The sequence below is a fragment of the Python bivittatus genome, unplaced genomic scaffold (genome assembly GCF_059951505.1).
Source record: "Python bivittatus isolate LINGU-HERP-01145 unplaced genomic scaffold, Pbiv_v1 ctg000020_np1212, whole genome shotgun sequence".
Lineage (NCBI taxonomy): Eukaryota > Metazoa > Chordata > Lepidosauria > Squamata > Pythonidae > Python > Python bivittatus.
Window position 1 is genome coordinate 57305671 of NW_028277030.1, and position 25018 is coordinate 57330688.

The 25018-nt window shown below is 36.1% G+C and overlaps 1 protein-coding gene across 3 annotated transcripts in view; it reads right to left on the reverse strand.

Moving 5' to 3' along the window:
* PREP (prolyl endopeptidase) overlaps window positions 1–25018 on the reverse strand; it is a 108757-nt gene that overhangs the window by 71430 nt on the left and 12309 nt on the right. For all 3 annotated transcript variants that reach the window (XM_088138879.1, XM_007425561.4, XM_088138887.1), the window contains exons 6-7: window positions 24377–24498; window positions 12489–12594 (exon numbers count right to left, since the gene is read on the reverse strand). In XM_088138879.1, the coding sequence (XP_087995005.1) occupies window positions 12489–12594; window positions 24377–24498 (228 nt within the window). The remainder of the gene's footprint in view (window positions 1–12488; window positions 12595–24376; window positions 24499–25018) is intronic.

Below are 25018 nucleotides of genomic sequence, written 5' to 3' on the forward strand. Positions count from 1 at the left end.
AAGAATAACCTAAAGTTATTTCTCTGTCTTCCCCCTCCCACATCTATTTGAAAGTATGTTTGAGGGGAGATATTAAGAATAAAAATAAACAGAAATGAGAAGTAGTTTTAAAAAGCTACACTGATAACACAAGTTATCAGTGTAGCTTTAATATTGATAGTATTGTTATTCAATGATAACATTGAAGTTATCAGCACTGAAGATGCTGATAAGTTTTGTTACCTAGCAGGTAACAAAACATCTGCAAGAAAACGACCATGCTCAGAGAACCCCAAGGACTCCATAATACATTTTGTCAATTGTACTGAAATGTACAATCAAATGGGAATAAAGTTAAGTTCTTCATTGTACAGGGATTTACACTTGCATGGGGATACTAACACTTTCTCAATTCCTGCTCTTAACTATTGCTTTGAGAAACCAATAATAGAACTGGGCTAGGAAAGATCTTTGAAGGGGAATCTTGCATAAACCAAAGCAGTCTGATGCACACTAAACCACAGTTGGTGTTGAGAGCCTCCACTACTACTTCCTATGCAAACTTCATGTTAAGAAAGGCACTTTTGAAGAATCTCATTTCTGCAATTGCAAGCCAAAGGCTATATAAGTAATGATTTATGTCCTGGGCACAGCAACTCATATGTAACTTTCCCAGACTCCAGGTTAAGAGGCTGACTCCTGTCATGCCCTTAACTGAACTCATTTCAGCAAAATGCCTTACATATTAGCTGATCAATACTTTGCCAAGGAATGACACTTTATTGCCTTCCAAAATGAATGGAAAAGATGGAGTTGCATCCAGTTGCCCCTATCTAGTAACCTCCAGATTTCTTGGGACTTCAAGCTCTTGAATTATCAGATAAATATGCCGTTGACTGAGAATGAAAAGTTGGAGAAGATTCACAATCCATACCACAAGATTAATGGTTTATATATTCCAAGACATTGTGTCAACCTTGTTACTTGCCTATTTCAGCTGCTAACTTGTGTATCATCAACATATTATTATTTGATTTCTATCCTGCATTTCTAGTCCAGAAACACTGCTCACTAGCTAAACTAGTGACTAAGTGACTAAGTAACTGGACTAAGAGTAAACTTTAATTCTTTTAGCATCTAAGTACAACAAAAATCTGCCCTAAATATATTTCTGTTAACAGAATGCTTGTCTTTGCTCAATTTCTTAATCTCCACACTCATAGCAGTTACTTAATTGGCTGACATATAATACTTTAGGTCTTGTAATGATACAGTGAAGTTCTTAACATTTGTCAAATAGCTTTCAAGAGGTTCAAGTATTAAGATTCATACAGCAATCTATACAGTAAAACTTGAAAAGAGTTCATTTTCAATACAGCTATTTCTACTAACATGTACATCTGGCTTTGATGCTAAGTTTGTCATCACTCTCAGTACTGTGAGGGCAAATCATCAACCTCTGACAGCCAAGCCATGGCTCTTCCTACCCATTTTTTCTTTGGTCCATAATAACATCAACCATTGACAAAGATGAGGAAAGGAGGTATATAAATCTAACAAACAATTAAATTAAAGTGCATCACTACAAAATGGATATCCAATTTGCAATGATGTCACCTGTTTCCTTGGATATACAATATCAATATAGCTCTATTGATTTCAACACAGTCTCATTAATGTAGACCAGTGTTTCTTAGTGTGGTCCGAGAACCCTTGGGGGTCCCCCAAGACCCTCTCAGGGGTCTGCAAAATCAAAATTATTTGCCAGATCTTGAAGATATTTGCAAAAATTTAAAACAATGTCACTCTTCTCATGATTTTTTATTTGTTAAAAAATATAGGGTTTTTTCATGAAAAATATTTTATTTATGTTAATATCTAATGGGTTTAATATTGGTATTTTTACATGATTCAATAAATATTCCACAAATACATCAATTTTAATTTTTAATATGGTAAATATTGATAAATATAACCAATACAAACAAAAGTTCTTTTGGGGTCCTCCATAAGTATTAAAAGTGGGAAGGGGTCCTGAGAGCAAAAGGTTTAAAAAACACTGACATAGACAATCTTTTTTTTTCTCTGTATCCTCACTCTTGAAATCTCTGAATATTCTAATTAACACTAGCTCTCATATTGTAGAATATATTTACATTTCCTCAGGTATCTATAAAATTACACTGCATCGTTCACTTACATGGCAAATGTTACATTCAGCCATACATATGCAAGCCTAAACAAGCATGGAAGAGAGATGCTGAGCCCAGCAAAACTCTACCATTCACCACCTTCTAATATCCCACTGCAGCTTAATAAATATGGAACATGTAAATTAGTGCTAATGCATGCAAATACGCCAAAGCAATAATTAGCTTAAAACTGTCAATCAGCATTTTAAAAAATTCATCAAGACATGCATGACAGCAAATCCCTTAATTGCTTCAAATTGCGTGGACAAGTAAGCCAATGTTTAAACTGGAGATTTATGGCTGCACTCAGATAATTATCCAAACAATGATGTGGTGAAGGAGAAATGAGTCTGTGCTTGTTTATTATCTCCTTCATCCTTCTACACTCAAACTATCATTATTTTCACATTTGTGCACATTTACAAACTCTTCCAATGCAGCCCACAATACAATTCCAACTTACATCAAGACAATATGTAGTCATGCGGGTATGGGTGGATTGTCTAATATCAGTACATTTTATTTGGTTCTTTAGAATCTTATTATACTTTGGTAATTGAAATAAATCATTCTCTCAACAATGACCTGAGATATCACCATTTTTTATTCTCTCCCAGTGTCAGATCCAATGTAATTCAATGTAACTGAATGATGGGATATTCAGAACAGCTGAAAGTATTTCTTCACATAGCACATTGCTAAACTAGGGAAATCACTAGCACAAGATGCCATGATTATCACAATCTTAGACTGACTTTACAGAAGATTGGACAAATTCATGAAGAATATAGCTATATCACAGCATGTCTCTTTATCCCAATGGTTCAGTAACATGATTTGTAGGATGTCATCATTCTCCTGTCCGTATTTGTGACATTCCTGAAAACATTAATCTCTATGTAACTTAGAATACCGGACAAGATGGGTCAATCATCTGACCTAGTGGGGCTCTTCTTATATTGGATTTTGGCTGGCTGGCCTCAACGGAAACAAAATCCTAGCCTAGATATACCACTGGACTGATGAAGTAGAATGTCCTTATGTTGATAACTTGCAATATTTGAAGTGAACTACATTGTAATGTTGCAGGCTACTCATTTACAGCAACAGTAATACGGAGATAATGGATTTCGCTATAATGGCAGAGCTATTTAAAAAGCATTCATACACTGAAAATTGTTTTAAAAACTAGCCCAATCACAGCCATGTTAAAATCATGTGTTTTAGTTTTAAAGTTATCGTAGTATGTTCTACAGATTTAAATATCTTTAAAATAGTTTGTACTTGGGAAGATTAAGGAGGTCTTCATATTCCTCCCCCTATTTATCATATATCTGAACTCAGAGGAGGTTCCAACCTTGAACTGGTATGCCAAAGGATGCCAATGGATGGGTAGTGACTGATTCAAATGAGATCAAAGAAGGAAGAAGTATATTGAAATACTGTATAGTAGAGATGTGATATTCCCTACTTACAAGAACCTAGTACTTAGTACTAGAAGATGAAGTTAAATCAGCACTCCAGTTGTTACCAAGTCAGAAGCCTACAGGAACTGATGGAATATCCACAGAAAATATGGCAAGCCACAGAAGAATCAGTAAAAGCTAACTAAGCTATGCCAGCAAATCTGGAGAATAACACAGTGGTGAACAGATTGGAAGAGGTCCATCTACATTCCAATATATATAAAAAAGAGACTTAAGAGAGTGTGCAAATTATCGTACAATAACCATAATTTCACACACTAGCAAAATAATGCTTAAAATCATCCAACACAGATTAGAGCCCTACATGGAAAAAAAGATGCCAGATTGTCAAGCTGGCTTTAGAAGAGGCTGAGGAGCATGAGACATTATTTCTGATGCACACTGGATAATTAAGAAAATCAAAGAATGCCAAAAAGAAGTCAGTATGTGCTTCACTGATTACAGAAAGGTCTTTGATCGTGTTGATCACGTCAAGCTGTGGAATGTGCTTAGAAAAATGGGGATCCCAGAACATCTCATTGTGCTCATGAGAAACCTATATGCAGGGCAGGAAGCCATAATATGGACAGAAAATGGTGAAGCAGACTGGCTCCAGCTGGCAAAGGAGTGAGACAAAGCTGTATACCCTTCCCTTATTTATTCAACCTATATGCTGAATATATATTAAGGGAAGCTGGATTGGAAGATCAGCCTGGTTTTAAAACTAGAGAAAGAAACATCAACCTGCACTACGCTGATGACACTACTCTAACAACTGAAAATACAAAGGATCTGCAAGGTCTACTAATAAAAGTCAAAAAGCATAGTGAAAAAATGGAATCAAAATTAAATATAAAGAAGATCAAACTAATGACAACAGATAGAACAACCAGCCTTAGAATTTATAATGAAGATACTGAAGTGGTAGATGCAGTGGAAAAGATAAATCTAACAAAATGAAGACTGCACGCTTCCCCCACCTCCACCCTGTCTTTTGGACATGACAAGGGTCAAACCCAGCTCCTCTCTTAACCTAATCCTATCAGACCCAAATTGATCCTCCCTGCTCCCAGACAAAGTCTTGTGCAATCCCATCTAAACCAAAGAATAGAAGCCTCCTTACTAGCTCACAATACAACCCAATGGCAGCCCTAATAAGGAAGTTGCAACATAATAACAAGGTAAAAAGGGCCTTTTGGCTGTAAGTAAGTAAGTAAGTAAGTGGTAAAAAAAACCCCTAACCGTTCATCTTTAATCAGCTGGATGACCTCAACATTCCATCTCCTTTAACAATGGACTTCCTCAGCTGTGTAGCCTTCCTCAAAGGCCTGTTTTGCCTAACAACAGAAATAACCCCAGGTACACTGACAAAGACCTGCTTAGCCAGCAAATGAGATCCCTAGGATTTCCCACCTTACAGCCCTAAACTTCTACAAAAAATGTTTTGCTTCCCCATAGTTTGGGGTCCCTCTTTCTTGTAAAGCAGGCACCCAACGATCAATCATTGCAATCAAACTTGGTTCTTCTCCTCAGTGTGATGCTCCTTCTTCAGAGTGAATCCACTACAGTTGATAGCTTCTGCCTTTTAGGATCAACCATCCACAGTAAAGGAATTAGTAGTCAAGGAATGCACTGCAGATTAGCATTCGGTAGAGCAGCCATGGAAAAGATGGCTTGAAAAAGGACCTTTGGAAAAGATATTCAGATGCCATGATGGGTCTATGCCTACAAAGATCAGAACTGTGCAAGCCATGGAAGTCCCTGTGACATTCTAAGGAAGTGAAAGCTGGACTTTGAAGAAGCAGGATGGAAAGAGTATTGATGCTTTTGAACTTTGGTGTTGGAGAAGACTCCTGAGAATACCATGGACAGCCAATAAAACAAACAAATGGATGATCAAACAAATCAACCCAGAATTCTCATTGAGGCTCAAACTATCAAATTATCAACACTGACTTGATGGCACTTAATCAACCAATCAATTTATCATTTATTCCCACAAACTCCATTCCCCTCTTCATGGATTTTTTAAACATTTGCTTTTTTTCTTTTAAAAAGGGCTGGGTTAAAGTTTAATAGCCAGGAATGGGCAGAGAATATAAAGAGGAAGGGAAGAAAGATGTTTAGAATATTTGTTTTAAAAATGCATCTATACCTTCAGGCTCCAAGGGGGAGGTTCAAAACGTATGGGCAAATAAATCTCATTTATGTTACAAGTGTCTTAGATGCACACAAATATCTACTGGTCTCCTGTACCAGATTTTTTGAGGGCCATTTGGCAGCCCATGAGAGAATGGGCTTCCTCACTGGAAATAGGAATGAGAAGTAGCTAATCAGAAGACCGATCTCATTTATGCGAGGAACATATGTATTTATGTATTTTTGTATGTAAAACAGTTTGTATGATGTAGCATGGCTGACAGGGAGCAACTTATTCTATAAACAGGTTGCCTTATTTTACAGAAAATTATTTAATATACTCTTGGGTTTTTTTCCTGTCCGTTTTTGGAGTGTGGTTACTAGATATGTATGCATGTGTGTGTGTGTATGTACGAGTATTTGTGTACACGCACAGAGACACAGATACATACATGAACATACACACCAGATGTCTGTTGGGAAAAGGAAATCTCCAGGACTGGTTTCAGCTGACAAGATGGGGAAGCTGGGCATTGCATAGGAGTTTCCGCAGTATTTGGATCTGAAGAGGGTGAACGGGCTTTGGATCTGGCATACTTCTCAACTGTTCCTTAATGAAGTTGTGCCTTTCTTATGGCTACCACGCTAATCACAGAGGCTCAGGGTATTTGAGTTAAGTAGGCAGTCATAGGTGCTACAACTTAGATTATGTACTAGAATGTACAAGCATTACACAGTTCTGCTTCTGCTAAGCAAAATGGAACAATGGGGAATCTTGGAGAGAGGGAAGGACAATCTTTCATAGAATTAAGCAGAGAGAGTACATTGTTAAACAGCAGAAATTGTTCCCCAGGTAACTCTGAAATTTGCCCAAATTGTTCTGTTTCAATATGCTGATAAGGAAACCAAAGAGACTGTCAGCTTGCCTTAAAAAAATCCTACAGAGTAAGCATTGATTAGAAGGATAATAAGAGGGGGGAAAAAACAGCTTGTATTGTATTATCAAACATACACATATGAGCACAAAGGTACAGAAACTGCCCACCTAGAAATAGCAGATATTGCTAAAAATATATCATAAAAGATGATCTCTTTTAATTGAATTTAAAAATATATCATAAAAAATGATAGAGCAATCAGATTTGTTCAGAGAAAATTGGAAAGGATGTTCACAGAATGGTTAAAACAAATTCAGCTGTTTATACAGCTATATTATTCCAAGTCAACCACTAATACTATCCTTTCTCCTTGACATCCACTTTTTAAAAATGTGGGCAGATGGTGTTTGATATACTTTAGAGACAGCAATATTGGTATCAATATACCCATAAACACCTCTTGTAGCACCTGCCAGGCTTTCTGCTTCAACTGACTTAATTTTTTAAACATTCTTTTAATGAAAAATAAATAAATAATGGGGAGCAACTAAAAGCATCAGGCCTTTAGCTTTACAAGAATGTCCTTGAGTTCAAACAGTCCTTACAGGCATTCTTAGAAAAATAAAACGTTGTATGTGACTATAGCCCAATGCTTTGTCTGGAAATGTGCCCACATGCATAGAAAAAGTAAGCTCGGGTGGGATGGAATCCAGAGTGGGCGAATCTAGATGGCTAAAGTTTCCCTTTTGGCAGCCATTTTATGAATAGACAATCCCCCATGGGACCCATTTTGTGAAAAGCTTCCACACATACCCCTAGCCTAAATGCAGCAGCCATTGCTGCTTTAAGCTATGATCTCAGAATGGCTTTTCTGTACTTTCTGCATGACGAGGAGTTAAATTGGGACACCAGGATACAAAGAGGTTTCCTTTACACTAAGCTTCGGTTCCTTGCAAGGCAGACAGGCAGAAAAGAAGCTGTTATGGAATGCTATGTTGCAGAGTGGTTTAGATACTGTCTCATGAAAATTGTTGGCAAAGTCCAGAATCACACTCCATATTTCAGGGTGAGAAACCTGACCTCTGTTACTTCTCTGGATGTGCACACTCAAATATCTAACATATGGTGAGAGTGGTTGTATACAATATAAACACTACAGTTTTATGAAGTTGTGACAAAAAGCTACAAGCACATATTTTCATCCCTGAAGTTAAATCCATTTTCTGCCAGGAACAGAATGGGTGAACTTCAGAATAATTTGAAGATACCAAGAACATAGGAATGAGTGAACAGGCAAGACCCAGGTGCTGCCTCTACGGTAGAACTAATAAGGTGTCACGCTTGTTCACAATCTTTAGTGATGGGCAGCCTTTGCTTTAATTATGCCTTTCAAAAGTAAAAGGATATGAGACGCAATTCAAAGAAAGCCTGACCCTTAATGCAGAACTGGGATGGTTTACAGGTAGGAGAGAACAAAAAAAAACTCCTAGCAAATTCAATGTACAAGAGATAGTGGAATTAGATATAGCCTTCCCAAATTTGGTGCCTACCATCCAGATGTGTTGAACTTGTTAGGCAGAGTGGTTCTAGGACTACATTCCACACCAAAAATACACATCAGCGTTAGAGAGATTTAAAGAATGCAATGTCTTTATCTTGTTCTTCAAATAAATCCAGCCAGAAGTTATAAAACATATCTGGTTGTTTATTGAGAAAAATAAAACTACATAAAATACAAGTTTTATGCAAAACATAGAAGAATCACTTCTTCTCATTTATGTGGCATCCAAGACTTAAAACAAAACTTATCCAATATACAAGTTCAACAAAGTCTCTAGCCAAAAACTTCTCAGAGAAGAGGTGCACTGCTTAGTTATTAGTTACAACTACATAACCTATAAAACTGATTACATGATGACCAAAACCCTACTAGCGCTGAAGCATACAATCACCCACAATTTATTGGAACTATGCACCTCCCCTTAGGTAACTAGCATGAAGACACCAATAGGTGGCAGTAAATAGCAGTATACGTGCGAACTAGAAGGCCAGTACAGGTGGCGTGATTCTTGTAGCCATAACAATTTTGTTTGAAGATAAGCAAACTTCTTCCCATGAGAATATCCTAACAGAACTCTCGACATTCCCCTGGCAGCATTTCCAAGTCTATATTAGAATGAATAGATAGACAGACAGAGAGGGAAGGTGGGGTTTTTTTTTGTTTGCTTGTTTTAGTATATACTAAATACAATGGTGACAAAACTAAGCTTTTCTACTTAGGAATATATCCCACTGAGGACTTTTTGGGTGAGGAACAGTGAGCTAGCATGTCTCCAAATGAGCGGAGAAAACGCCGTGGTCACGACTGGAGAACTGGTGAGCAGACCAGTCCCACGCAACCTCGCTGGACAAGGAGAGGATGGGGAATCACCAACTTGTGCTCTAGACAGCTGCTTCTCATGAAGAGACTGCAGGATAGTGGTTTCCTGCAGGTCTGAGCACCAGGGAGAGAAGGGAAGTCATCATGCTCTCAACTGAGGCATAGCCTTTTAAAGGACACTAGGTATGCTAACCTCATTTTCTAATCACTTTTGGAAATTACCTATTTAACTATCTTGACACTTATTAGAGATCTTCAAAACAAGTTTGCAAAGCCACCTGATGAGTTTATCTTCATTCCAGAATAAAATAAAAACTATAAGCTTAAGAATTTAAAGAATATGAAATAAATGGCAATAAGACTTTAAGAAAGTTACAAACGAATTAAGGGACCAGACAAATTTGGAATATTAGAACTTTTGCTATAAGATTTTGGAAATATTTATTTATTTATATTTGTTTATCAAATTTGTCACTTCCTTATTATAACTATTATAAATAATAATTGAATACACAAAGAAATATTAATTATATTTTAGCTATCATTTTCAAAATGATATACAAAAAGAAAAACCTGACACAAGATGCAGTTTGAAGGAAGAGGACCATTAAAGCATTTCAAGAGTGCTAGTAATAAAAAATTAAAAACAGTAATATACAAGATAATATGCATTAATGTTTACAAAATATTCACAGAAGCAGCATATAAAATGCCTAAAGATCTGGATAAACTCTGAAGTTACATGTGCAAGTTGAAAACCACAAGACATTCTATAACCATCATGGCATCTAACCAGAATACCCTAGCACTACCTTCTAGAAATGTGTCAGCTATAGAATTGCTGAAAAATGTGCTTATCCAGAAGGATACCTTAACCAATGATGCTGGATACTATTTTGGGGAAAAGGTTGTTTGCTCCTCTTTTAACAGGATCACCCAAGTTTTGGTGTCCAAAACTGATTTCAATTCAGATCAAAACTAGTCTAAATCCAGGTTGAAGTAAGTTCTGAAAAATATCCAAGATTCCCTGAGAATGAACAATCACCTTGTTCAAGAAAAGACAGCTACTAGTAGAACTGGAAATATCCATGAATGATGTCAACAGTCTTTTAACAGATTCTCATCACATAACAACATGACTGTAATGATTGAAAGATACTCCTGGAAAGAAATACAATTTTAGTTTTCAGAATTTTTTCATAGAGATATTCATATAATTAAATATTCAACTTTTGCTGAATTCTATGGCCTTTGTTACAACCTTCTAAATTGTGGACTGGCTTTCTTTTGGTCTAGCCCTATCTGCTGCTTATCCTATTTTTAGACAATATGGACCTCTACAAACTCCATATTCAAAGTGACAAAGTCCTTTATCATTAAAGGCTTCATTAACAGCCAAGAGCTTAGTGAACCAAGTCTATGTCCATAAATTCTTCTTAACATTCTGTGTTCCTGCCCTTCTGTTTCCACAGTAGCACTTTCTTTGGTGTGACTTTTATGCTCCCTCCTTGTATTCGAAGTGGGAGTGTGGAGATGCTGATCAGGCAGCCTTATTCTTACTTAAAGCACAAATGCATAATTTCCACTATTCCTGGAGATGAAATGGATAACGCTGGAGACAATTACTAGAGAAATAGAGAAAGTAAAAGCAAAGGAATTCCTGTTTAGCTATTGTGATGACAGGGTCTTAGAACTGTAACTCACAGAATGGTAACACAGGGCACCACCATTTTCTGGAGAGATGGGGAAATGAAGAAAAAGGGACTTAGGAGACATGGGTAGGACAGGACTGAGAGAAACTTGAAGTCCCACCCTAAGGAAATCCTCCTTCTGGTTTTCAAAGATATTTATTGCCATGAAAGGCAAAGATTAGTAACATACAAATACTTTGTAAAATATAGGTTATTAAGAATCATCTTGCTATAAGAACTAATAGAAGTTCACCCAAACTGTAATCTTAAGGGGATCTGTTTCCAACTCTTTTTTAATTTGATATAATAAAAAGTTAATTTGAGTCTCTATTCAAATGTTATGAAAAGGTGACTGGGCTGTTCTACTCCTTCCCCACGTTCCACCAAGTCACATGCACTCCTACTGGGATTATGTTTTGATTTTGAAGAACCCACAAGAAGAAAAGATAGAAAAAAGACACCCATAATAGTTTCCAAGCACAACAGGCATGAGTAAGATTTTCAGAATCTTGAGAATGCAGTTTATCATACTAGAAAGGGAAACTGTAAAGAGGACAAATAAATTAAACTTGGGCAAGACAGATTTCCTAGCAAGCAATCAAGTGCATGAAACATAGAAATGAACCTTATTTTAGTCTGAGTTTTAAAGCCATATTTCAAAAACAGACAGCTTGAAAAATGACAAGGATATTATGCCACATCCTCTTCCCACATGTTTTCCTTATGAAGTTCATTTGTTAAGGTTGGAACTGTACTCGGAATGAAATCAAATTAATCTATGAAAAACGCAAGTATGTAATTAAGGCTCGGTGGTTGTATATCATACATCATACACCAAACAGACTGTCACTATCTTTTCAATATTAGTCTGCAAATGCACTTTTCTCCATACAGTTTTGGCAGAAAGGAAGTCTATCGGTTCAATAAAGAATGTAACTAAATTCACAAGATTAAATAGCAGAGTAAAATATAATTATAATTATTATGCAATTCTCTCATGATCTCCAGCCAGCATACTGTCTGAAAAAGGAAGTTGTACTCCAACAGACATTTGGAGGTCATCAGGCTGGGTAAAGACTGATCTATATGTAACCACCATGAATAGACCACAGATAATTTCTATGAAGAGAAAGTAAACATATTTATATTTAAAGTCCAGATTCAAATTCAACTTTGGAATAACAACTCATTCATAATAATTGCAGTGCTAGATTTTTATGAAAACTATATGACTATAGATGTGTGAAATTTCTTACACAGTTGTATCCAATTAAGCATATTTGTTCTTTCACACTCCCAGGCGTCACATTAGTCTTGATTCTGTGGGACATGGATAACAAAGGAAAATATCCACTCCTACCCCATTTTCAAGAAATGCTGATTAAAAAAAGGAATCCGGGATATCCTGTTTCTTAGATTTTGAACATAAAGACTATTCAGTAATCTCCAATTTAATAGACTAATGGGAGGAAGAGGTTAGATCTGAATGTCCATTCAGTGTGAATGGGATCTTCTGCATAAATAAAATGGCATTATTTGTGAGTAAAACAACAAATGGACTTTGTCTATTGCTTCCAACTTCTGCTACACCATGCACTATGGACTAAGACATAATTATGTTATTAAGACATTTTTCTAGTTACGTACAAATGCTGATTTGTAATATAATAAATGATTGCTATAAGCCAGTTAGATTTGTATTGATTCAGGTGTTGAAATCAAGCAAGCAAAGGTCTGGCAAACATAAAAAGAAGAGATCTTACCTGTTATATTATTTGATTCCTTCTGTAGACTACAGTACCACAATCTGTTCACTGGATCACACCCCTCCCGTATAGAAAGCAAAGCATACTGCCCGTCATCAGATACCTAAACATTACCAAAATTAAAGCAATGTCAATAATATACTTCCCAATTTGAGAAATGTATTTTACCAAATAAAGTCTAGGAAAAGAAGTTTCAAAGTATGTCAAACTACCAAACAGTAATTTTTTATAATGTCTACCTCTATCTACTTTCCTAAGCACACTTCAAATGGCAAAATTGAATAGGTTTTCCTAGTCCCATGTCATGCTTCCATGTACAGAGAAGTTTCATATTCTGTATTATTTAAGAGTATGTTCTGGAAAAACAGTTACCTCAAACACACCCAAGCCTAATTTATTTCATCTACACAGGTTAAATGTAATGAGCAGTCATGCATAGCTGTAGTCGTTGTGCTAATTGCAAACTGACACTAGAGAGTATCAAACATTATATTGATAGATCTTTATTGAAACCCAAACCTTCCATAGAAAGCACCCTAAATTAATTATATATCTAAAGACACATTTTTCAAAAGTAAACAAAATGGAATTATTTTAACCTTTGTCTCTTTTGTGTTTGGACATTCATTCATTAAAAAGAAAACTTGCATAACAATTACTGATGTTCATGTGTATGTATGCACACACATGCACTTAACAATGTGAGGATAGCTGAAAAGGGTGAATGGGAACGTAACATTTTCTTTCTATACCTCAGTTCTGGCAAGAGTCCTTTGAAACTGCCATTTGCACTCCACTCTCACCATAGCACAAGGCAGAAATGTTTAAACTCTCCATCCTGTTCTATTGCAAGCCAATAATGGTCAATCTCAATTCAATTCAAGGTGCTGTTTATCTTTAAAGCTCTGAATGGCACAGGACCAGGTCATTTGCAGGACCACCTCTCCCTGAGAGTTCTACCAGGTGAGCACACTCCAGGTTCCTTCCCTTAAACATTACCATCTAGGGGGGCCCACTCTTCCCCAAGATCCAGGAGGCCTCTAACTTCCTAACCTTCCAGAAAGCCTTGAAGACCTGGCTTTTTTCATGAGTGCTGGGGTAGTGTGGGCTCCACCTGGGATGTGTGGGGGTATATTGCTTTTGGGGGCACTTTTATGCTAGTTTTTATGCTTTTTATTATTTTTATAGTTGCTTATAAGCTGCCCAGGTTTATGGTTTATAAGACAGGTGGCTACATAAATCAAATAAATAAATAAATAAATAAATAAATAAATAAATAAATAAATAAATAAATAAATCTTTACCCACTTACACAAAGGTCCCTTTGATTTTATTTCTAGTTTAGTTTAGATTTACTGTATTGTGAGCATTTATGAAAATAAAGAAAAAGAAAAATTCTTAATGATCTCCTTCTTACTTTTCCAGTATAGATCCAAGCAAATGAATACTGTATGTGATTTAATGATACCAATGACATTTCCCACGTGTTTTCAGTGATTCTATAGACTGACTGTAGCACATAACATATTTAAAGATATTTGCATTTCAAATTCATTTTAATACAGTTTACATACCAGACAGTCTGTCTAGATAAAGCTTTTTATACATGAAGTTTCACATTCACATTTTAGTTCTCATATATACAGTATATTAAAAAAAACTGTAATAAATACCATTATAGCACAAGAAGGATATTTATCAAAAGATAATTGTTTTGCAAATAATTGATCTTCAGTCTTTGCTATTCTGAGGATAAGTTAAAGATCCAAAAAGAGATGTAAGACATAATGTTTGTAAATTCAACATTATATATACTGTAATTATGAAAAGTACATAGAAATATTTTATTCTTAGCAATATTGCAACAGAAGATTCCAGTGCTATGATGGGCTGTATAATGTAATAGTAAATAGTTTCTTAATCAGAACATAGTGACCTTAGTCCTGATTATTCACGTTTCATCCAAAAGGAGCATAATATAGAATATGGTACAAATGGAAAGAAAGAACGTGAGCAGCATTAAGAATGAGATACCAAGGACAGAAAGAATACCAGCCGCAAATTAAAAAAGTTCTGTAAGCACTAGCAAGTTTCAGATATCAGAAAAAGCCAAAACACCATACCTGTTTTTGGCAACACTCTGTATCAGAAGGTTGAAACATTTACTGACGCCCTGGGACAAATATCTGACAACAAATGTCACTTGCAGTGGGAATGGACATTAGAATTGGCAACATCCAATTTAATTTGCAGAAGCCAGTGCACACAAGACTCTCTCTCCCTTGATAAAACATGATTCAGAGTAGCAAATAAACTCTAGCATTTCAGAACACAGAAATATACTAAGACAAGACCATTATTTCAGCTAATCTAGCATTGTCAACTGGCTGGGTCCACATGTGACATTAAGCCATCATGTGGTTTATTTGAATGTGGATTGATGTACTGTGTGAACTCAATTACTATTTCTTCAACAAACTAACCATGGGAAAATACAATGTGCCATCCCAGTCACTGTGGCTTGGGCTCTCCAGAATTTTTTATCTGAACCTGGAACTTTCTGCAAGCAGTTTTAAAAGTGCTGAATGCATCTAATATCCCAATGGTAACGTTCATAATGAACATTAATTCTAAACTCAAAAGGCCTTCAGTTCATCAAATAAAAATAGGCCTTTGAAACATTTTGCTTTTGTATAAGAATCCCTGGCAACATTTTCTTCACTGTTCCCTGCTAGACTGGGGAAGAGTTGGTAACAATTTACTTAATGTGATTCCCAAAACACCCTCTTAATGTAATTCTACAACATGCATTATAGGTGGGGTGCCAATTAAGTCTGTCTTCATCACTACAACCAACTTTTCATCAATACGTTTGGGAACACAAAGGAATTCAAGAGTATCAAGACAAAACAGTGTTGACTACTGTGTGGAAAAACTCCTGCAGATATTTTTATGGGAGATAAACAAAGAACGAGCATTATTGGCCCATATGGATGCATGCATCAACAGACAACCCCCTCCCTTTGAATAGTGAGGAGGAATGGCTTCTTTGTCCCATATTTTGCATTCCCCAAAACTTTCACTTGTGGGATGCATTTTTTGTAGCCCCTCCAAAAATGCATTGCAAAATTTGTCTGCACGTTATTAATTTCCAGCTGAATTTTCTTTTTTTTTTCTATTAAAGGAAAAAAGATGAGTTAAAACAAAAATGGGCTGAAATTTTCAGCCTGCCTCCACCAGTAATATTACCAGAATATTACTTGACACCCTTCAGCTTTCAGAGCCAAATTTTAAATGGAAAATAAAAGGTTCCCTATTTCTAACGTGCTACATACGTGCTGCCAAAGTTATATAATTCATAATTCAGGTAAGTTTCCTTTTCTCTTCCTATTGAAATCAACGCACCTCTAGTGTTGCTTAAAAGTTTGTGAATCCTTTTGAATTTGAATCATTTTCCTCAATAAATAAGTGAACAAATATACTATTTCTGACTCATTTGTTTAATGGGTTCTCTTTATCTAAAGACTTGTGTGGACAAGAGATAGCGTTTTAGGTCATATTTATACAGAAATATTGAAATTTAAAAGGGTTCACAAACTTTTAAGCACCACCGTACGCCAATTGGAAACAAAGAAGCAAGGAATTAGCAAATAGGTTCTTTTGCGAAATCTATGGTGATGTAGTCCAAAAATGAACCTCCGTACATTCCATCAGCCTGAAACAAGAGGGAGAGGAAGCAAGATTTAGGGGACAGAGGAAAGGTTTATAAACTCATCATAATGGCAATGCTTTCCAAGTACAGCTCCAGATACTGTGTATTCTGAAGTACAGGGAGAAAGAAGGACAGCAGCTGAGTGTTTTGTACATAAAAAGCTCTGGGTTTAAATGAACAGGAACAATCACAAGGCAAAATTATTCTAGTGATATGCAGGGTACTTTTAATTAACATTTTTTTTTTCTTCCAGGACAGATTCAAGTGTCCTAAGTGGTCTTCCGTTCAAAACTAGGCCTATTCTAGAAAATAAGATTTTCAATTAAAAACACTGAGGGAAAATAGGACCCTAGATTTCCTGGGAGTCCTCCATCCAAATAGTAACTAGGACTAATCCTGATTAGCATTGTTTTGAGATCAACCAAAGTCAGCTAAGTGGTGCTGGTTTAGTACTCTCCTATTCCCTTTGTTTGATCCTATTCCACCATATGGTCAATAACAATTTTTTATAAGTCTCTAGCTCTATGTGTGGCATCTTGATAAATGTGACTCTGTTCATCCAGTCATCTGGAGAGGACTTGCTAAAGATTCTACCCCCAAGGTGCGGCTCAGAAGTCAGATCTTTTTTGTCACAGCCATTGTTCCGTGAAACATCCTCCCCTCAGAAGTATACATGGCCCCTGATCTGACATTTTGGAAGGGACTTAAGACCATTCTTCTTCAGTAGACCTTTAGCCCAGGATGAAGATTTTGATCTGCCATTTAGGTTTTTTTTAAAATGTAATATTATGTTGGTTTTAACTGTTCCCCATCCAGAGGATGAACGATGGGGTTAGTCTATAAATATTATAAATAAATAGATATTCCATATCTTCCTTTCCTCAAGCCTTAATTTTCCTAGTACTTGGTTTTCTTTCAAGGATTTTAGTCCACTGATTCTGACTACTTCCTTTATCTGCTGCTATCCTGTCTAGCTTCCATGTCTTCTTTAGGGTGATTTCTCACCCATCCTGTTATCTTGACAGTGCTACAATTAAACTGGCCCCAGAACCCATGTGTGAGGTTTTAAGTTCCAGCACAACTGTTCTTTTTCCTCTTCTGGAAGACTGCCTGTACAGATAACCAGTCTGTCTGTTTTTGCTCTCCAGAATTCAAAACATTCATGAAGATTCTAATGCATCACTTCTCCTGATAAAATCAATCCTCAAGATTTCAACCACGACTGTTTTTAAGTGCAATTCAATCTTATAACATTAGCTCTATCTTGTACTACTTACTGTTACTTTATTTAAAATAAAGATCCTTCAGGTTGGCACACCAAAACTATTCTTTTGTGCTTCACAATAAGTGCTTCTTATTGAATGAAGATGAAGTAATAATGCTTTTACAATAAAAACCTCCAAGGAAAACACATTCTTTGAAAGTTGGATGCTTTTCTTGTGTCACTTGAAAAGGGGACAGGACAGAGGAAGAAATATTTATAGATTAATCTAATGATTTTGATTGTATACCTTATATTTATCCAATGTTGAACTTCTCTATAGCAACAGTATATATAATACAAATCCATTTAAAATCACCATGCTTATTGCCTCACTCAGCATCATCATTTTCTAGCGCCATCTTCTGGGAAACATCTCAAACTCATTCCTATTTCCAACCAAATATACTCGCTTATAGCTAGAACTGATATATATGTAGAAAAGGCATCGAGGAACAGGGGCCATTTAAAATGGTAAAGTCAAGATCAGTTGGGCTTCTGGTGTCTTCATGGACACATCCCTGTAGTTTTGTTGACTGCATTATAAGTAGTTTGACAAAATCTTCTTCCAGGGTGATTTTTCAATCTTCCAGTCTAGCCAGTCTTCTGGAATTCCAGTACTGCAGTCTTCCATTCAAGTACTGACCTGGCCCAACCCTGCTTAACTTCTGAACCCAAACATGATTGCCAGCTACCAAGCTGATAGTTGTTTAGGACTCTTTTTCCTTATTTGTAAATTTTAAAAAAAGAGAAAAGCATTGTAAAAGGTAATTGTTGGACTAGTTTATTCTTTCCTAGAAGGAGATCAAGATAATGTATGTGGCTTTCCCTAACTATAATCCCTTTTTATCCTCATAACAGCCCTGTGGGTTAGGCTAAGCTAAGAGATGATGTCTGGCATCATGGAGCATGCTAAGCCAGAATGTGGTCTTGGCTTATTCCAGTGTGTGAACATAGCCAGTGACACTCTCAGGGTCATTCAGGGATGTTCACAAATGACTATGGCTTTAAAGCTTTCATTTTACATATAGAAATATTACATTTCATGGGAATCTAGAAAGGCACAGATTGGGAGGAAGGAGAGATTATTTGAATGTAATGCAATTTTAGAAGATTCTTTTACGTAACTCCTTCCAAAGTTTACTAAATCCATAATTTTTTAAACATAGTTCTATTTCTTTTCCCTTTTTCATCTAGTTTGATATTCAACTTATCCTTATCCAATAAAATAGGAGTTCTTGGGGCGAATTTATTTATTTCAATTTATATGGGCACCCATCTCAATGTTTATCCTCATTTTGTATATAGTAGGCAAAGGTTTTCAAAAGTCCTAAAAGTATACTTAAAATCACATATCTTATGTGCAGTTAGCAACCATTCTTCCAATATTAGTTGTCAAAATGTGTCAGGAAGAAAACAGATAAGATATTCCTAACAGAAGGACAAAACAAGTGCCTTTAATTAACAGCTAAAGCTGCAACCGTAGGAAACAGCCTGCAGCTATATAACCAAAAGTTATTAATTCCTTCACATAAATACATATCTTGCAGTTTTCAAACTTCTATTCTACAGTCAAATTTAATATACTTAGCAAAATTAAGCATCATTCTTCTAGATTTTTTTTGCTGATAACATTTTGGAACTGAAGACCTAACCAGAAGACACTGAAGGTTCCATCATTCTCCAAGACAGAAAATCCCACTGAATTTACTAATTTACTTTTGAGTAAACACACTTAAACTTATATTTCATATTTACTTGCAAATACACATCACTCAGCCAACAAAGATTGCTCTGAAAGCAATAAACTTCCGCATAGATCACACACACATTCTATGAATATGAAAGCTGAGGACAACAGTTCCTTAACCTACAATAGCCAAAATTCCATCCATGATTTTGGTTCTGATTTAGAGATTCTCAAGGACAACAGACAACTTTTAGCCTGTTGCAATGCTTTTGGAGACCTCTCACACCCAAGGTTTGTGCTTGGATGGAATATTAAACCATACTTTAGTGCTATGTGAGCATGTCCCACACAGATGGGAGTCCTGATTAACCACAGTCTATTAATTATTTATTTGAAATGTTTTCCACTAAAACCTTTTATCTTGTTACAATGGCCAATTCATGGTGATAAAGGGATAATTTAGAATTCTGTATGTGCTTCTCTTTGAGTTGGGAAGGCAACTCAAAGGTTCCAAATAGAACGTCCAACATGGATGGTGGAAATTGAGTCCAACAATATCAGGGGTCTATGAGGTTGTCTTCCCCTGGAAAGAGTCATAGCTTTCCATTACAGTCAAGCTGCAGCAACAAGATGCTTTTGTAGAGTTTCATTAGAAGCCACAATTACAGTTTTAAAGTATAATTCTAGATTCTATAATTATACTAAAAACAATTATGCTAAGTATATAAAATAAAGTTTACAATTATTCTCAATACTGAATGTGGATTTTTTTTTTGAAGGAATACATGCAGCATTCTTAACCAAGTCAAAACTTACTTGCTATAGGTATTATGCTTCAAGCACTCATTCCTACAATTTTAAGGTAGTTAAGACTAACCATATTCCACTTGTTCCATTAATACAGCTTTAACAGAGTGTTTGAAAGAAATCCATGTAAATTACTAGCACATAAAGTATTATATTGCCTATCCAAATGTATCCTGTGGATTAGTTTGTGACTTAGTAAAATGGAGGCAAGATTACTAGTAAAAGCATTATCAACTTTTCCCTTATAACTTGGACCTAATGCTTACATTTAACAGGGTATCTTTCTATATAATTTGTAAAGCAGTATCAGTGTTATTCTATAGTACCCGCAACATTTACAAGATTGTTTTAATCCTTTACAAATAAAATATATTCAATATATATTTAGATTGCTAATTCAGACACTTTGGAGAGGCATTTTCAAAAGCTTGCAATCAGAAATGAGAAGTAGTACAGGCTAGTAACATTTAGGTATTCAATGTAGCTTTTACCTACTTGCATGAAAGATTTAGTTTTACTGACCCAACACCTTCCATGCCAGGCAGACTGTAATGTTCATTTTTCTCTATTGTGCTGATACTCCCATGGTAGGTCAGATAGGTTTCTTCTCAACACTGGTACAGGTTTATTAAAGCAGGCATTTAAAGTACAAGGCAGTTTACTATCAGAGGAGCTGCTTGCTTTAGTTGTATATTTTAATGATTTGCCTTTTATATACAAACAATTAAAACTTCATAAAATGGCTATTAAAGTCGATTGGGTTTTTTATTATTCTTAGCAGCTCTGAATATCATTCACTGGCAGAAAAGTAGGGCATCAATTAGGAAATAAAATCAACAGAGCAAGACATTTCTCAAGTACTGCTTTGTTTTATAGACTGGCCTCAACTGTTAAATAAGTAGCATCTTGGTAATGTCAATCTTCATGGCGTAAAATTGGTTGTTGTGCATCAAAGGTACCATATAGGTCACTTTGAGGCAGCTCAGTGGGTAGCTCTTTGATACTGAACAATAGTAATGAAGGAATCAACAGAAACTTACAATCTCTAAACCAGACCAAACCATGAAAAATAGTTACTACACTGCACCACTCCAACCTACTGCCTAGATATCAACATCTGATCTCCACAAATGGAAAAACTATTTTAAAGCATTCTGCCATCAGTGATTTGATTTCTCTGAATCCGTTAGTTATTTTTGAGAATGTAACAACACAATCCTATACGGTATATGTGTACTTAGACTTAAATTGCACTTTACTCAATGGGATTTGCTCTCTAGTGTTTTCAAAGTCAAAGTTATTCCAAAGAAAATGGCTACTGAGTAGAAACCCTGGATGTGTGATTATAACTTTTATTAGAGGCAGAGTTAAAGCCTCTTTTACAATAAATTGTATATTATTATTATGGTTGGTTGCATAGTCAACTAGATGTTTAGACTGGATTTGGCATTTTTAATCCACCTGTTGGGTCCTTCCCAAGGACCTGGGATAGGCAGATGTTGCTGTTTGATGGTGATAAAGATATCATCGCAGGATATAAGCTGTTCCAGGTAAAGCTGCCTCTTGAAATAATAATAATAATCCCAAATCAATTATTGCAGGGTGAAGGCCTCTTTACTGAAGGTTATGGATCATAATCTACCATGCTGGTGCAATGTGGATCGGTAGATAAATGTTTTTCAACTTCCTAGTCTATGGCTAGGAGAGAGTGACTGGCCCAAGGTCACTCAGCTGGCTTCTATGCCTAAGGAAGGACTAGAACCTGGGTCTCCCCATTCCTAGTCCAGCAGCTACACCACACTGGCTCTCCTAATAATTGCATTTAGCTTTTGTAAGCTGCTTAGCTTCCTTTTTTGACTGACGCAGCATAAAAGCACTTGTAATAAATAAATAACACCTAAAGAGACTGTGTATAAGTATACCCCCTCAGCTATACATCACCTTTAAATGTTAAAAAAAAGGCTAACTCAAGCAGGTCACCAACATGGTTAAAAGAAGCAGCCTCCTCAAAGCCCTAAGCAGCTACTGTATGTCCTCCAGAACGCCTGGCTTCTGCAGAGGCTTCCCCAGGTTGCTGTCATGTGCATGTGCGGGTCCATCTGCTGAACTGATCCCTGTGCATGCTGGTGCTGGCAATCTGGGAAAATATTTATTCCCCTCCATAGAGAGGAATCTGTCTCAAAGAGAAGTTTTATATACTCCTTATACAGCAAAAGTCCGTAAGTTGCTCTAGTGTAATATAATTCTTCCTCTTAAAAATGTTCAAGAAACTTCAGGTGAGAGTCAGTAGGATAACACTATCCTACTTTCAATTACTCAATTCATCAATCAATCCAATTTATTTTGACCAAAATGAGAAACAAACTGAAAGTAACATTTCAATACCAATAATGTAAAAATTGCCTAAATAAACCTATATCAGGACTTTTACTCAATGGAACTCGAGGGCAGTTATTTGTGGAGATTCACAGCATCCATGCAAAACCCTGTAATATTACATATACCAAAGGTTTTCTTATCTGATAAAGTAAAATTCATCAGATTGACCTGGGGCATGTAATAATGAAGGAGAGATGGGGCTTCTTCAGCTGTCATTATAAAAGGAACAATGCCACCATATGTGACGTATGGATTCAACAGCACCAGAGTCAGCAAGGGGCAAAATCAGAGTCAGCAAGAAATAGGGGCTTTATTAAATTTCTCATATAGAACTACTTAGGGTAAGAAGTTAAGTCAGACTCTAAAAAAGAGTCCTTGTTGGAATGGCAAAGTAAGTGGTATAATTACAACTATCTCACATCTGTGGAGATGGCTGGTGGGGTGATGGGTTTTGGCTCCCCCCCAGCATCTTGAAGGTTTTAGTGCTAATATATACAGGGGGGGGTTAGGACATTTTTAATGTATCTTTGTATTTTAATTATTTATGGATTTTAGTCACTGTTGGAGGGATTGGTGTGTTTGTTCTTTTTTGTTATTGTGAGCCACCCAGAGTCACCCATTGGAGGAGATGGGCGGCATACAAGTTTAATAATTAATTAATAAATAAATAAATAAATAAATAAAGAAAGAAAGAAAGAAAGAAAGAAAGAAAGAAAGAAAGAAAGGATGTTCCATTCATTCTCTAATGAACTTTGATATCAGACTTATTTCATTTTGCTATTTATTTATTTATTAATCAAATTTATATGGCCACCCATCTCACAAAAAGTGACTCTGGATGGTATACAACACTATTTGATATCTAAAAGTCTTTTTCTGATTATTTTATTAGCTTGAATTGTATAAGATACAGAAATTCATGTGCAGAGGCCACATGAGAGTTTTCTTAAAACTGCTTCACACCATGAAGACAAGACAAAGGAATAAACTCTGTGGAGAAATAATGATATTTAAGCCCACAGTTAAATATGAACTGCTATGTTCTTATTATACTTTCCAACTGATGAGTTTCTAATTGAAAGGATGCATTGGATATGTATTTAGGTGCTTGAAACACCACTCTTACAAACTTAGTTAGCAGTGTCTCCAGTTACATGTAATTGGGATGGCCCATTTGTGAATCTTAGATCAACTGAGCTAGAGATCTGGCACAAAGTTTCAGCATGGCAGAGCTACATACTTTTAATACAGAAGAATTTTTAAACTCCTTAAGAACTTCTTTGACCATGTAGAACCACAAAGACTGTGTTCTACATATGACCCTTTATCCTGGAATACTACACCAAGATACTTAAAACTCCTCACATGCTCAGTCTCCTGCCCCTCTATCATTCAACTCAGCTTCTTCTTAAATGAGGACTCACTTAAGGCCACTGGGAATTCTTGAGTAAACAGGTGCATCAACTGTGTACAGCAAGAATAAAATGTTAACATGCACAATTTTGGGAGGGTGGAAGTTTGGGTCTGAAAGTTTCTCTGTAAATGAGTTCATGTACAGATTGAACAGGGAGGAAGCCAAAAGGTAATCCTGTCTAACTCCCTCGTATACAGAGAACTGATCTGATGAGCTTTCTGGGCTACATATTACTCTTATTCTGAAATCTTCATTGATATTATTTTATGGGATTCAAACCCGCTACTGGGAACTGAACTCATAGACTTTGCACTTTAGATGACTATATATAGTGTATGACTTTTAAGAGCTATCCAGGTCCTGGTGCTTGGCAGTTGCATGAAAAATATATAGAATCTATCAAAATGGTATATATACCGTCCACTTTCCCTTAAGCTTTTAGAGCAAACGGGTATGGATATCATTTATGCTCATTCTTCATATCATATTTGACTAATACAAAAGAAACAAGAAACAGAGAGCCAATTTATTTGACAAGCAATAGCTGGGCCTCTAAACGCAGTTTATTTTACTTTATCATCTACCAATATTCTAGTAAATCATGCCTTCAAACGAGTCATACCTCAACTCCACCCATCCATTTTGGCTCATGAGGAAATTCAGCACATAAAACATCTTTTGACTGGTCAGTTCCCAGGACATGATAGTATAGCTTCTGGTGCAAATTGGTTGATGTCTCAGTGCCTGGGGAAAGCAACATATTTGATTACATGTTTGCAAGTTGTAGTTCAGAAACATTAATTATAGGAATTTGCAACCCCCACAGAGTAAAGCTGTTTAACATGAAAGGTAGCAAATGCATGTAATTTATAACACTTATCGGATTGCTGGGAATACCAGCTTTCCTTGCCAAAAAAATTTCTGCTGTCTACAAGGATAATTATATTACTACTTAATTATAATACTTCTACATTATTTGTCTTATTTAAAAGAATAAGCTGACATATTTCTTTTATTCATTTATTTACTTAGGGAAGTGAAACATCATTTTGGCTGTAATTTAAAACCTCACTGGTTTCAGCAAAAGGAGATGTGTTGGCAAAGGTGGTCAGGCAGAATGAAAAACCACAGGAGCCAAGAAAGCCAAGGCACTGGAAGAGAGGAGGGAGGGAGGGAGGGAGGGAGGGAGGGAGCAGGCTGTCTGAGTTACCCCTGAAGTTTAGAAACCTGTCATGAATTAGATATAAGACACAGAGACTGAAGG